The sequence below is a fragment of the Diabrotica virgifera genome, chromosome 4 (assembly GCF_917563875.1).
Source record: "Diabrotica virgifera virgifera chromosome 4, PGI_DIABVI_V3a".
NCBI classification, from domain to species: Eukaryota; Metazoa; Arthropoda; class Insecta; order Coleoptera; family Chrysomelidae; genus Diabrotica; species Diabrotica virgifera.
Window position 1 is genome coordinate 262,657,850 of NC_065446.1, and position 15,139 is coordinate 262,672,988.

At 34.5% G+C, this 15,139-nt stretch overlaps 1 protein-coding gene across 1 annotated transcript in view; it reads left to right on the forward strand.

The window, feature by feature from the left end:
* The window catches only part of LOC114325519 (zinc transporter ZIP13 homolog), a 68,584-nt gene that overhangs the window by 43,870 nt on the left and 9,575 nt on the right, over positions 1-15,139 (forward strand). The window contains exons 2-3 of the mRNA XM_028273595.2: positions 5,193-5,306; positions 13,126-13,304. Coding sequence (XP_028129396.1) covers positions 5,193-5,306; positions 13,126-13,304 — 293 coding nt within the window. The remainder of the gene's footprint in view (positions 1-5,192; positions 5,307-13,125; positions 13,305-15,139) is intronic.

Below are 15,139 nucleotides of genomic sequence, written 5' to 3' on the forward strand. Positions count from 1 at the left end.
AAGATCGCCACTCCGATGGTCAGACCAAATAAAATGCGCCACCGGTTACTCTCTGTCTGAGGCAGCACACCGCAGAGAGAAGAATGGATTGCAACCATTCGTCAAATACCATAACGTCACCACATCCTTACGAAGGATAAAGGACAGAGGAGGAGGAGGACTCCACGAGTATCTACCATAACAACAAAATGGAAGTCAGAATAGATGGACAACTTACAGAATCTATACATATAGGCAGCGGAATAAGACAGGGAGACTTATTTAGTCCTATGCTCTTCATTTCAATCATGGATGAATGTTTATGTACTTTTTGATGCATTTTATACTGCAATCATGCATTTTCACCCATTTTTCTGTTGAAAACTTTTTCCTGTTTCACTATTTCCCTAAAAATAATTTATTTTTTCCTAAATGCCTTGTATTGGTATATGTGTATTTTATTGTTATTATCCAAAAATCTAAAATAATATCTGCCCGGGCCAAAAAATTAGTAGAATTTATAAAAAACATTCATTTTTAATTATTAATTATTCTAATTATTCTGGACAAAATTATGTCGGGCACCACTTGTTTTTAATATTTTTTAACATAATAGATTAAATATCATTTAATTTCTATCCATTAAATAGATCGGTGAAGGTCGTTGTTATATCGGATCTTATATGAAATACTGAGAAATACGATTCTCGATATGATTACTGAGTAATATCCTACTAATACAAAATATGTACTGAGAAATGCGATTCTCCATTATTATGATCACCGGTACTCGAATACAAAAGTAACAAAGGGAGCGTTCAAGTATTACGTAACGCAATTTTTGAAGATTTTTGACCCCCCCTCCCCCCAGGTAACGCACCGTAACGTTTTTATGAACCCCCCCTCCCCCTACCTAAACGTTACATAGCACCCAAGTCACCATTTGAACCTAAATGGAAAACTAGGTTGCGAAAAGTACCGGAATTATTATTTTAATCGCATTTGAGGTAATAATAAAAACTTACAATCATCATTCAGCCTCAAAAGTCCACTGCTGAACATAGGCCTCCTCCCCTCATTTCCAACCACGTCTATCCTGCGCCGCTCTCATCCAGCTTTTATTTAGCTTTCTTACGTCGTCTGTCCATCTTGTAGGCGGTCAACCGGCGCTTCTCTTGTCTTCTCTTGGCCTCCATTCCAATAACCTTTTTGTCCATCGCCCATGTGTCATTATCGCTATGTGTCCTGCCCATCTCCACTTCAAGTTAGCTATCCTTTTGATGACGTCAGTCACCTTTGTCTTCTCCTGATTTCTTCGTTTCTGATTTTGTCTCGCAGAGTTATTCCTAACATTGACCGCTCCATTCTTCTCTGCGTTACTCTTAGTTTGGTAGCCGAGGCTTTAGGTAAGGTAAGTGTTTCTGATCCGTACGTCAAGACTGGGAGGACGCACTGATCAAATACCTTTCTCTTTAGGCATATGAACAACTCACTCTTAAAAGTTTCTCTCAGTTTTCCAAATGCTGCCCACTCAAGAACGATTCTTCTTTTTAGTTCATGTGTCTGGTTATCCCTGCCAATCGTAATTTCATGTCCCATGACATGAAATATGTCCATAACACTTATAGAATAATAATCTTTTGTTACTAATTTTACATTTACATTTACATTTTCCCTGCTTGGCCCCATCCTTACATACATTTTTGGCTTCATCCTTTATTGTTCTTCTCACACATTCTTCTATTTGATCTTCTTTAATAAAAACTTAAAATAAAATAACATATTTATTATTTCAATATTTTATTTTGCTTAGTAAAAATTTTTGTATAACAAATAATATACGATGTTGCCAGTAGTTTCGGAAAAATAGTGAAAAAAATGTGTAAAATTTTTGTTCTTCGACGCCCTATACCGTGAAAACGCATGCCGTTACAAAAATTTTATACTCAGCAAACCCCAATTATTTTTCAGTTTTTCACCTATCTTAGAGATCGTGTTACCTTTTTCTGAAACACTCTGTATATGTAAGAAGGCACTTATGGAATAAAATTATTTCTGTCCATGTTTTAATCAATTTTAAAAAACGCTAAGACCCGTAGATTTTAATATATAAAAATGTGTGCTTTTTAAACATAAATTTAAATGAATTTTAAAGTCAAAAGGCAGATATCGAGCACTGAATTTAATTAAATCTTGCCCAAGTATACTTTCGCTCAGAAGAGCATCCTCAGGGGCATTTCGTCAATAAAAAGAAGGTATCCTCGAATGTCATTTAATTATTATAGATCATTTTGGTGGCAAACTTAAATTAACAACTAACTACACACTGAACAAGGGACAAACATATAAATTAAATTGCCAGTAGGTTCTACATTTTAAATATTAATAATAAATTAAATATTATATAAATTTAAATGTACAGGGTGATTTATGCAAGACTACCGTAGTCCATAAGCTTTATTTTTTAACACCCTGTATATTTTTATATGTTTACAAGCTGCTTAACAATCTGAATTTATGGTCTTTATGAATAATACAGGGTGATCATTTAAAATTATAATGTATGGAAACCACTTATGGAATAAAATTTTTTTGTCATGTGTCATTATTTTAGAAAATTATAAAAACGCTAGGATACGTCAACTTTTAAATTCAACTATGGACTATTTAAACATAAATTTGAATATACAGGTTGATTCACTCAAGTCTAGCATAGTCCATTATCTTTAATTTTAATTAAACACCCTGTATATTTTTGTTTTTAGAAGCTGCTTAACAACCTCATCTCAAAAATGTGTATTATGTAGGGTCTATTATGAATAATGCAAGGTGAAATTTTGAAATTCACTTGAAATTTTTGAAATTTTTAAATCACACTTTAAATAAGGGTACTATTTTTTTTAAATATCTATCAATTTTCTAAACTAAGCATCAATATAGTGGGTTTTGTATTTAATGCTTTTTATTTAAAGACATTTTTAAATAATTTGAAAATTTGGGTATTTAAAACATTTATGAATACCTACTGCAGAAAACGATTTCAGAAAACATACAAGATTTATGAACATGTAGTTCCCTTCTGCAACCTCTTAAATAACATCTGTATCTTTTAATCTTTTGTTGTGGAGACAGGTCCATCTAATTATTGGAAACAAATGTTACTGTGCTTCATCTGTGTTACAAATTTTAAGATATTTTCACTTGAAAACGTACTATTATGCATTGTCCTCTTGTCGGAACATGAACGGAGCGTGAGAGTGCAACATAAAACAATTCAGGGGTCTATTTAAAACATAAATGAAATTCCGTAGTTTCTTTTCATTTAAGTTAAAAAAGAATCCACAAGGAAAAAGTTTTCCTGTAGTTGGCTGTATACCATGTAATACAAAAAATAGTAAATCCTTTATAAAAGGTATATATTTACCTTAAAATATATACCTTTTATAAAGGATTTACTAATTTTTTCAAAACGAATGTTACGTAACGCGCTGTTCGAACCCCCCTCCCCCCCCATGTAACGCGCCGTAACGTTTTACAAGACCCCCTCCCCCCAAACTGCGTTACGTAATACTTGAACGCTCCCAAAAGTAATCATGGTAATAAAAGTAACGAATACTGTAAATGATTATTTTATGCAAAAGTAACGATTTGTAACGATTACTCGAAAGTAACTATAATCAACATCACTACAAACCACCACAAAAGAAACGAAAAGAATAAAAGGTGCTGTTAGAATCAAGCACATAGAGTGCTTACTTTAAACCTATGGCCTTGTACCGTTCTTGGTTGTAACCCATTGGGATGTATTTTGAACTCTATACGCTCTTACACTGTTGCCAACCGCTGAGTAAGCTTTTTCCCTCAACTTAGCTTAAAAATTCCCACTTTTATGAAAAAATTCCCTCCTTGTTTACAAAATCGGAGAAAATAGGTATGTTGAATAATATTCAAATATTTTGATTTTTTAAGAATATTTTACAATTTGGACTGAAGCAAAAATTCTCTTTTGAGTAAACTTTTTCCCTTTTTTCAATTTTTGTGCTGAAAATTCCCTCAAAAAGGGAAATTTGCAACACTGCCTCTTATCTGGAGAGTATTCCATACCCGCAGAGACACTCCAGTAGTTGTAACCCCACCCCTCTTAGGATCATCCTGGTTTCGCCGTTAGTCGAGTACCCCTACTCCTTTATCAAAAACCTGAAGATGACTTGAAAGTGTAGAGCCCAAAACTGGTTGTCCAGGTTATAATAAAATCAATTATTTATTTTCTTTCCTTTAGACACGAATAGAATAGCAAGCGATTTAAGACCCACAGGCACCGGACCAGCAGTTTATATAGCTGGCAGTCATCAAAAATACTCCTACATTGAAATCGTATAAACCAAGACCTAACATAGGAAGAAGTCTAAAATCAAGATCTCGTAAATCAAGTGTTACATAACAAGCTTAAAATTATTTAATATCTTTTGTAATATCAGCTTTCTATAGAGATGAGAGCATTCCAGCATACTAAAATAACACTTGAATGCGATTTTATTAAAGAGATATGAAGACGAATATTCAACACAAATAGCAACCCAAACAGATTGTCTAATTAAATTTTAGCGATATTATCAATTGTGATTTAATTGTTTGACTGTAAACGATGATGACCTTTCACTCAGATAATTATTTGCGCGCTACATTTATTCAATTCCAGAGGCGCGCGCTTTGGGTTCTTAAAACAAAAAAATAATATTGCTGTGTCAACTCACATAATTTACAAAACATAATATGTGGTCTGTAGAAACCAGTGATAACCAGAAAGGTTTTTATACATTTTTGGTTTGAGTAAAAAAATCACAACAACGTTAACCTCTTGAAATGAATTACAGTTTCTACACTTCTGTAGAAGCTATGGAGAACGATGAAAGAGAGAAAACTTGTATACCTGTGACATATAAAATATCAGATACTTGATACTCATCATCGGAAGGATAGAGGGAAACAGAGAAATTAGTAGGAAGAAATACCTTTCGAAACTTAGTTAATGGACTAGTCTGAAAACTCTAAAAGCAGATGAATTGTTACGTACTGCATAAGATCGAGTCCACTAACGCTTAAATCTGTGTACAGGACAGAAAGAAACAAAATTCTCATGAACATAATATATTCCTATTCACTTTCTTACTTACTCTCTATCGTTTTCTAACTACGTTTTTTATTAATTTCAGATGGTGCCAATAAACTTAAGACTCTATTGAGTTTCGCCGTAGGAGGACTTTTGGGGGACGTTTTCCTGCACTCCTTGCCTGAAATTTGGGCCAATGACACAGTCACAAAATTGGGTAAGTCTTTATCTTATCCAGGGGTGGCCAAACTGTGGCTCGCGAGCCACATGTGGCTCTTTGAAGGATTATTTGTGGCTCTCAATAAATGGACCTGTGGTGGGATCACGATCGGTAGAATTCCATTTTGCTGACGTCACAAAACGAATTTTACAATGCGAAAATCGACGGTTGTTAGGCAAAGTGACGTCAGCAAAATAAAATTCTACTCATCGTGATTCTACCACTGAATTACTTTTAATTTTTTTGTTTCAAAATGTCTTAAATTACTGACAACAAATATAAAAGACTAAGTGTAATATCAGGACTTGGACAAAGAGACCCCTTATCACTGTCGCTATTCAATTTGGCCTTAGAACATGTAATAAGTAAAATATCATCTGAGCTGACAGGAGGATTTGCGAACCGAGGATACCCATGAATGATCACATCAATTACTTATTTTGTAAAAGACTAAGTTTTTCAAATAAATGAAGAGAAGATTCGAATAAATGAAGAGAAGACGAAATATATGCTGGTGACCAAAAATCCAAGACCAAGAGTTAGGCAGAACGTAACTATTAATGACCACAACTTTGAAGTAGTAAAAGAGTTTAAATATCTGGGAGCAGTAATCACAGAGGACAATCACATAGAAAAAGAGGTCTCAGCAAGAATAGCTGCGGGAAATAGAGCATTATACTCCCTATCATCATTATTAAGATCTAAGCTGCTGAAAAGACAATCTAAATTAAGACTGTACATATCAATTATTCGCCCAGTTGTTACATATGGGAGTGAAACATGGACTCTACATCAGCGAGAAATAAATAAATTGCTGATATTTGAAAGGAAAGTCCTCAGAATGATATTTGGTCCTCAAAGAGATGAATTGACAGGAGAGTGGAGAAGGCGCCGCAATGCTGAATTGGTGACTCTATATGGTACTGAAAACATCGTCAGACATATAAAAGCTAATCGGATAAGATGGGCAGGTCATGTAGTAAGATCAGAGGAAGACAGAGTGCTAAAGACAGTGTTCTTCGAGAGACCAGACGGTAGAAGATCAGTGGGCCGTCCCAGAAAAAGATGGAAGGATGATGTTGAAACCGATCTATCTAGGATTGGGGTACAACAATGGCAAATCGAAGCGCAAGATCGCAGACGATGGAGGGCCATAGTGGATGCGGCGAAGACTCACCCCGAGTTGTAAAGCCAGTCAAGAAGAAGAAGAAGTTTTTCAACCTAATAAAAATATTTGTAAATTAAATATTTTTAAAAGATTTTTAATTGAAAAACTTTATTGGCCCATTTCCTGGTGACAACCTCCAAGGCTTCTACAATATGCAAGCCAAATGGATGCTGCAGTGAAGACTAAAGAGAAGGAATTCTACACTATGCAATTCACAACCCCCGTCTGCAGCTTGGTAAAGTTCCAACGGAAAATGGACCTAGTTACTCTATAGGAGTAATACTAATATAAAAATAAAAATGTATACCATTTTTATTCATTCAGTTGCAGTGCGAAACCAAAACTGTCTTAATTTTTACTCAGATCAGAGAGTGCAGCCAGCACTCTTATGTCAGAGACTGCATAGGCTGCTTTTCTCTGGCCCAGGAAAAAATTTTCGACATATCCATCTCCCACCACAACTGACGTCGCGGTGTTCGTAACAAAATTGAGTGTAAAACAACAACCTGATAGTCTAGAGTCTGGATAATCACTGATAAGGATCTGGCAAATATTCAATGATCAATTGCGAAATGCCATATCAGTTTTTACAATAGATGCTGATATTGCTAAATTAAACCTTTATTGCTAAATAAAGCCATTAATAAATAAAATTAATTATTGTTCCTACGAATGATAATAAAAACGGTATACAATAATAAATACGGTAATAAATGTATTTCTTCATATTTTTTATAACTTTTAAACTCTCTGAAACGCTGACACAAACAACATCTTCAGATAATAGGAACATCCTAGACAAGGAAATACAAAAATAAAGACCAAAAAAACTAAACAATGAATGATGGAAAAACAATAGCAGATGTCAACAAGACTACTGAAGTATGGAGTCAGTTCTACGAAAATCTTTTTTTTACATGATACTGATACGTAACTAGGCCTTGTTTTTAAACCAAGAGGAGTAAACTAAAAAGACAGATTTATATCCAAGAAAGTCACTAGAAAAATCACCAAATACATCTTCTTTTTGGTTGATCATGTCGGCCTTCAAAAGTAATCCATAAATTATAATATACTAATACGTCGCTAAAAAGTTCTAAAAACAACTGTTCTAGAAGACTAAGCAGACTAAAAATCTAAAGATTAAAGGAATAAAGAGGAAAACTCAAAAATTTGCCGATATAAACTTAATTAACCTATGAAATGCTAATATTGTTAAAATTTCATAAATGTCAATAGTGTCAAAATTTCATAACAGTGGACAGTGGAGTAAACTTGCCTGATATGAGGTTGAACCAATTCCAAACAAGCATTATTCTTCTTCTTCTTTAAGTACCGTGCCCAATTTTTAGGCGTGGGTAGCTTTCATAACAATTTGCCGATATCTTTCACGATCTTGTGCGGCATGTAATAATTGATCTGCTGATAAGCCAGTCCATTGACGAAGGTTTCGGAGCCATGAATGTTTCTTATGAATATGAAACAAGCATTACGGCGCGGTAAATTTGAATTACTCCTCCTGGTTTAAAAACAGGGTATACATACATAACATACATAATCCAGATTTCAGTTACTATATACTTGTATAGAAATGAAACCGTAAGAGCGGAAATGTAAACTCGGGAGCTAATAAAAAAAGAAATAAGATGCATGTAACTGTATATTTAACTAATGCGTACTGTATATATTTCAGATTAAGTATTACTGCAATATGTATTCTTTTTTATCTTAACTTTTTCGCCATCTTTAAACCCTTACAAAGCAACAACAATTTGCAGTTCTTTTCGCAAGCGGTCGTTTTCTTTAATTATAGTTGAAAAGCATTGTTAACATTAACAACCATTTTGCAGCGATCTACGACAGGAAACAAGTGGTCAAATTGCGAGTAAACTATTGTCAACTAGTCTAAAGAGTTCAATGCTTTTGTTGAATCGTGGTGACCCGACGGTATTTATAACGAAGACCGTGTAATAATAGAAATATTCGATGTATCTGTTTTAGTTTTGTATTTTTCTTTCTAACTAAATAAGTTTACTGATGCTTAGTTTCGGCTTTGCAGCCGGATATTAATGATGAAGAGAAAATAAGTTGTCATCACCATTATTATTATCATTCAGCCTATACTTGTCCACTGCTGAACTAGGCCTTCCGTAGTTCACCCCACAAATTCCTATTATGAGCCGCTTGCATCCAATCTTGGCGTATCCGCTTCAGGTCATCTGTCCATCTTGTTGGTGGTCCTCCTCTGCATCGAAAGGCGTCCTGTCTGGGTCTCCGCTCGAGAATACGTTTCGTCCATCTGCTGTCCTTCTTTAGGCCCTGCCCAGTTCCATTTTAAGGTCGATATTCTTTTGATTTCGTCGGTTACTCCTGATCTACGGCTCAATTCTGTGTTGGTTATTCGGTCTCTTAGGGTTAATCCCAACATGGACCGTTCCATTGCATGATTGCCCTCTGTGTTGTTCGAATTTTGTTTGCGGACGTCTTAGTGAGCGTTAGCGTTTCCGCACCATAAGTTAGAACCGGCAGCACACACTGATCAAAGACCCTTCTCTTCAAGCAGATGGGAAGAGCTGATTTGAAAACGTCTCTTAGCTTTCCATAAGCCGCCCAAGTCAACCCTATTCTACGTATTTATTCATTGGTCTGGTTGTCTCTACTTTTATCGAATTTCGTGCCCCAGATACTCGTATGCTGATGTTTGTTCTATACTTGTTCCAGCTATGTTGATGTTCTCACTCAGAACGAGGTTTGTCATCACTTGTGTTTAAATCCACTTACGTAGAGGCATGGTAGAGAATTTCGCACTCTTCTATGGCATGATCAATGCGATCTGTTATCAGGACTATGTTGTCCGCGTACTTGCCCACTAAAAGTGGTGTAGCGGTGATCTATTCGGCATTTTTAATAAGTTATTCTAAATAAGTTGTATCTAGTCTTAAATACTGTAACAATAAAACGAGCGATTTGTATTTATATAAGACTTTATTAATTTATTTATACAAGTTTTCTTTTACAAACCCTAGCTTAAACTAAACTCTCCTAACGCCTCGATTCGCTTAAATATAAAACAACGTCATTCTCGAGAATTCTAGACTTCGCCACCTTTAGTTATTGTGCGACCTTCCATATACCGCACATCTTTCTCCACCGATTCCACGTATATCGTGCTCTCGCCAGAATGTTCTCGAGATGGAACCGTTTGGAGCTGTTACTTGCGGTCGGTGATTCATTCTTTTATTACAATACTTTTGTTTCTACCGTTACGTTTTATTGAATTATTCTCCCAGTTGCTTTATTTCTCTGCCGTTATATATTATCGTTCTAACAATATCGTTTTAACAATATCGTTTAATTTTTTCGTCGAGAAAATTGTTGAAACAATTTACATGGTTAATTTATCAACAAAATACGTTAGTAGTATACAAGAGAGTGCATACAAATTAAAAAAGAAACGTCAAAATCGATCAACTAGAATGGTTTATAGTGCGAACTTTAAAGTACCCCCTCCACTATTTCAAGCTGAACGAATTGGAACATCACATTTTGATGCTTGATACTCTTGGTAGACGAGACTGTTAAAAGGCAATCTTTTTCAAAGTTTGTATGTACATACATTAAAATTTCAGCCCGTAATCTTTAAATGCTGTTAATTAGATTTTTTAATCGTTATAAACAAACAAAGCTATGGATTCAAAAAAAGTAACTAACTTTGTCCCTAATTGTCCCAGGCCAACTTTTTTTGATGTTTATAAGCATAAAATTGCAATGTTTTTGACGTTAACTTTTGCAATGTTGGAAATAGAAATAGTTTTTTCGAACTTCTTTTAATTTCTTTTGATAGAATATCTCTGTTGCTTGTGCGACTGGTAGAAACATTGTAAGTTCAGTTTTTTCTGACTTATGTTATTGCAAAAAAAGTGTTTCAGAAAAATAAATTGAATAACCTTTAAACCAGGGGCGGCCCGTCGGGGTAGGCAAGGTAGGCGCCGCCTACCCTCTTCAAATGTAGTACAATAATATAAATTATTAATGTAAATTACTTATTTCAAAATTGTAATTTATAAATTTTGACACAATATCTACAATAAAATAGCAAAAATTATCCAAATTATTTTTAAAAATATCCAAAAAATTTTCTCCGTAGTTATAATTATTGTACGCTCCTTGTAGCATCAGTAGTACTGTATAGATTCTATATTCTCCTTGGTCAGACACTCGGGAACGTAGCCTGAAATAGAACGACGCCAACACAGAATTGACGTGCGATCTCTCTCTGTTTACTTACGCGAGCAGGCCTGCTGCAGGTCTGCTCGTAGCGACCGTATTCTACGATTTTGAACGGGCGGATAGGCACAGAGTCTTATAGCCGGACCTACAAAATTTTATCAGTTGCTTCTCTTGTGTCTTGTGAAACTGTTTTAAAATAATTGTTTTTTGATTTTGGCTGTTATTAGTAGGTTAAGTATTGAATAAAACTAGGTAGGACAATTTAAATTTGTTTATGAAAACTGAATAATGTGTTATTAGATTATATAGATAATTAAACATTTAAAGCGAGGTTAATTGTTAACTTATCAATTTATTCGAATAGTAAATTATTATTTGATACATAAATAAAATAAGTAATATTTGACGTTGTTGAAACGTAGGTGTGTTAGTTTTATTGGTGGAAAAATTTTAGTCATCGAATATGAATATTTTAAACGATGTAATATGCAGTTTGATCGAGACGCCTTTTTCAAGGCGCCAAAATCAAGAAAGATTAGTAATTATTTCAATGGGCCGGCCTTTACAAAATTTAACAATTTTATCCACAGATAAGACAAAAGACAATCAACCATTTTCGAGATCGTTTAAAACAATATGGTATGAAAATCATAAATGGCTAAGCGGAAGTTATTTTAAAAATTCACTTTTCTGTTGGCCTTGTCTGTTGCTCTCAAATTTGAAGCAAAATGTTTGTGTGAGTCTGGGATATTCAGATTTGAAAAATTTATCAGCTAGTGTAAAAAAACATGAATCTTCGAAAGAACATTTAAACAATTGCTTAGATTTAAAACGGTTAGAAAAAAATAAACAAACTACTGACAGTGCTTTCGCTGGACATATTTCTCTATCTAATAAGATATATAATGAAGAAGTTGAAGAAATTGATGTTACAATTCTTTTAGCAAAACAAGAACTTACATTTCGCGGTCGTGATGAGAGCCATAATTCTTCAAACATGGGTAATTTTAAAGAAATTTTTAATTTAGTAGTTAAACGCGATCAGGAAATCCAGGATCATGTTAAAAAATAGAAGGGGTGTTCACGGGTTTGTCAAAAACAATACAAAATGATTTAATAGATTGTCTTGCCGATTACGTAAAAAATGAAATTTCAACAGAAATTAATGAAAGTCAATTTTTTTCTATACTAGCTGACGATACTACTGATATAACCGAAAAATCACAGTGTACTTTAACAATCCGTTTTGTTAACAAAGTTGGTCAGGTAACGGAAAGATTTTTAGGGTTTTTTGATGTTAGCGATAATAGATCTGCAGACGCTCTATATAGTTTAATTTCAAACGTGCTTGAGCCATATGATTACAAAAATAAATTAATTGCTCAATTTTACGATGGTGCAAGTGTAATGGCTGGCTCTTTAAACGGATTACAATCAAAAATTAAAGTAGATGCTCCAAAAGCAATTTTTACACATTGTTGCGCTCATAGATTACATTTAGTATTGCAAGACGGCTCAAAATGTATAACAAACTGTAGGATATTTTTTGTCGCCTACCCGAAGTATATCTGTAGCCTACCTGCATACTGAGGTCACGAGCCGCCACTGCTTTAAACTAATTGATGAATCACTCTGAAAATTTTAACTATATTTTTAACACAGTACGACCCAACTTTCAACGCAATATCAAATTTTCTAAGCAACAAATTTTTATCTTTTATCAAATAATATTCTCTCTCTTGTCGTTTCCCCATTACTTAGGGTCGTGATTTCTTCCAATATTCCCTACATTTTTTTTCCATTGGTATCTATCTTCAGCTGCTCTAAGAGCTTTGCAGAATGAGTTTCCAGCTAAATTCTTTATTTGGTCGGACCATCTAGTTGGTGATCGTCCTCTTGATCTTCTCCCTTGCACGTTAATCTCTCCAAGCTATTGTTTTCCTGACCACCATTATTTTTGTCTTAGCTTTATTGATTTTCAGACTAACTCTATTGCTTTCGTACTCAACTCTTCGCAGGAGATCAAACATTTCTTGCTCATTTGCTGCTATAACTGTAGTTTCATCAGCAAATCTTAAATTGAAGATTTACAAAAGAGATCAAATAATTACTTACAAATATGTATATACATTCAAAATTCTTTACTTTTTACTTTTGCCCTTAAATTGTTGATAATTTAAAAAGTCTTGGCTTGGGTTATCGGGGCCCATAAAACTAGATACCTGACCATTAATAACTTATTTTTCTGGATTTTACTACTTGCCTACCATTTACAACGACTGAACAACGGTGCCTTCTAGATACAAAGTGTATCAGTGCTTTGAGCATACTTCCTAGTGGTTCGGTTTACCGTTGTTCCAATAATCTATTGTAAATAATTAGTTTTTCTGAATCTAATTTATTGTTTTTGTTATCTAGGAAGTGGACACATCTCAAACAGCGGACTATTGATATTAACGGGGCTCATAGTTTTCGTGGCTGCCGAAAAGGTATTCTCTGTGATAGAACAAATAGAAGACAATGAGAAAAGTACATCGCAAAGTGTCGAGAACAACAATACCAAAGGACTGAGTCAGCCAATCGAACACAAAAAATCGGTAAGTAAAGAAATGTTGATAAGTAATTATTATAATCATCAATGCCTTTTATTCCGGATGGAATATTTGCTGCTCTTACTTAGAGCTCTTTGATTCGCTTGTCAAAGTTTATTGCATGACTTGGCTTTCGTTACAATTTTCTTCCACTCATTTCGATATGTGCATAGTACCCTCCAGTTTCTCAGATTCAGGATTTTGATATCTCTCATGACCTGGTCCTCCCATCTCCCTCTGGGCCTTCCCTTTTGTCTTTCAGTTTCTGGCTTTTATATGATGATTTTAATCAGTAGGTCATTTTTCCTTCTCTCTATGTGTCCTAGCCATCTCAATCTCTGCGCTTTAATAAATCTATATATTCTCCCTTCATTATGTCTCTTAGTTGATGTTCTTCTCATCTCTCCGTTTCCCATTCTTATCGGGCCCATAATCAGTCTGAGGATTTTCTTTTTGGACATTCTTAATTTTTCTTCATCTTTTTCCGTAAGGCACATTATCTCAGCTGCGTATGTAAGTACTGGTCTGATTGCAACTCTGTATATTTTCAATTTTGTATTTTTGGATAAGTTCTTATCCTTCAGAAGCCTATGATATCTCTAGTATGTTTTGTTGCCTGCTAGTATTCGCTCCGTTACTTCTGTCACTTGTCTTATTTTTGCCATTCACAATTACTCCCAAATATTTAAATTGTTTAACTTTCAAAAGTGTAGTTTTCTACTCTCTTGATTTCTCTCGTCTTCTAGAGCAGATTAGATATTTTGGTTTTCCTTCGTTAATTTCTAGACTTCTTTTCCGTGCTTCATTTGACAGGATTGTTACTGCTTCTTTTAATCTTTCCTTGTCTCTTCCCATCAGAACTATGTCATCTGCATATAGTTGCATCCGCATCTGCATCTGTTTTTCATAAAAGTAGTTTTAGTCATTGCTATTCTACGTTTTATTTCTATGTCTGGATCTAGTTGGTCCGTTATCACAGTCCCCAAAAATGTCATTTTGTGAACTTTCTCAACTTGGACTCCGTTTAATTGAAGCTTTGCATCGGGATGTGGGTCACGACTAAACACTAAAAAATTTGGTTTTGTTTGAGTTTATTTTAATGCCCATTTGCTCTCCTACCTCGTGAATACGATCAAGCAGAATTTGGAGACCTTCAATATTACCTGACAGAATTACTTATCGTCTGCATATCTTATCACATTAAGTAGTTCTCCGTTGATTTTTATTCCATATGGCTGTCTCTCAAGTGCCTTTTTAAATAACTGGTCCGAGTAAACATTAAACAATGTTGGTGACAAAATGCAATCTTGTCTGACTCCTCGTTGTATGGAGATTTCATCGGTGTAGTTATCTCCAATTTTGACCGTAGCAGTTTGATTCCAGTACAAATTTTTAATGACACTAATATCTTTGTCATCTATTCCGATATTTTTCAGTATTTGCATTAATTTTACATGCTGTACTTTATCGAATGCCTTTTCGAAGTCCACGAAACATGCAAATACATATTTTCTTAGATCATGGCATTTTGGTAATAGGATGTTAGGCGCAAAAAGTGCCTCCCTGGTACCCATAGCATTTCTAAAACCAAATTGGGTATCTTCGAGATCTTCTTCGCATTTGCGTCTAATTCTGTTGTGAAGTATTCTTAGGAAAATCTTAAGAGTGAGGCTCATTGGGCTAATTATGGCATATATGTTTTTAAAAATCTTCAGATTTGGTACTTTAGTAAAAGCAAGAGCTTGTGCATTAACTAAGAGGTTAAAATATCTGCCCGTCGGCTCGTCCAAAATTATTAAAATTTATTAATTTCACAGTAACGTGAGGTTCCAACCATGGTC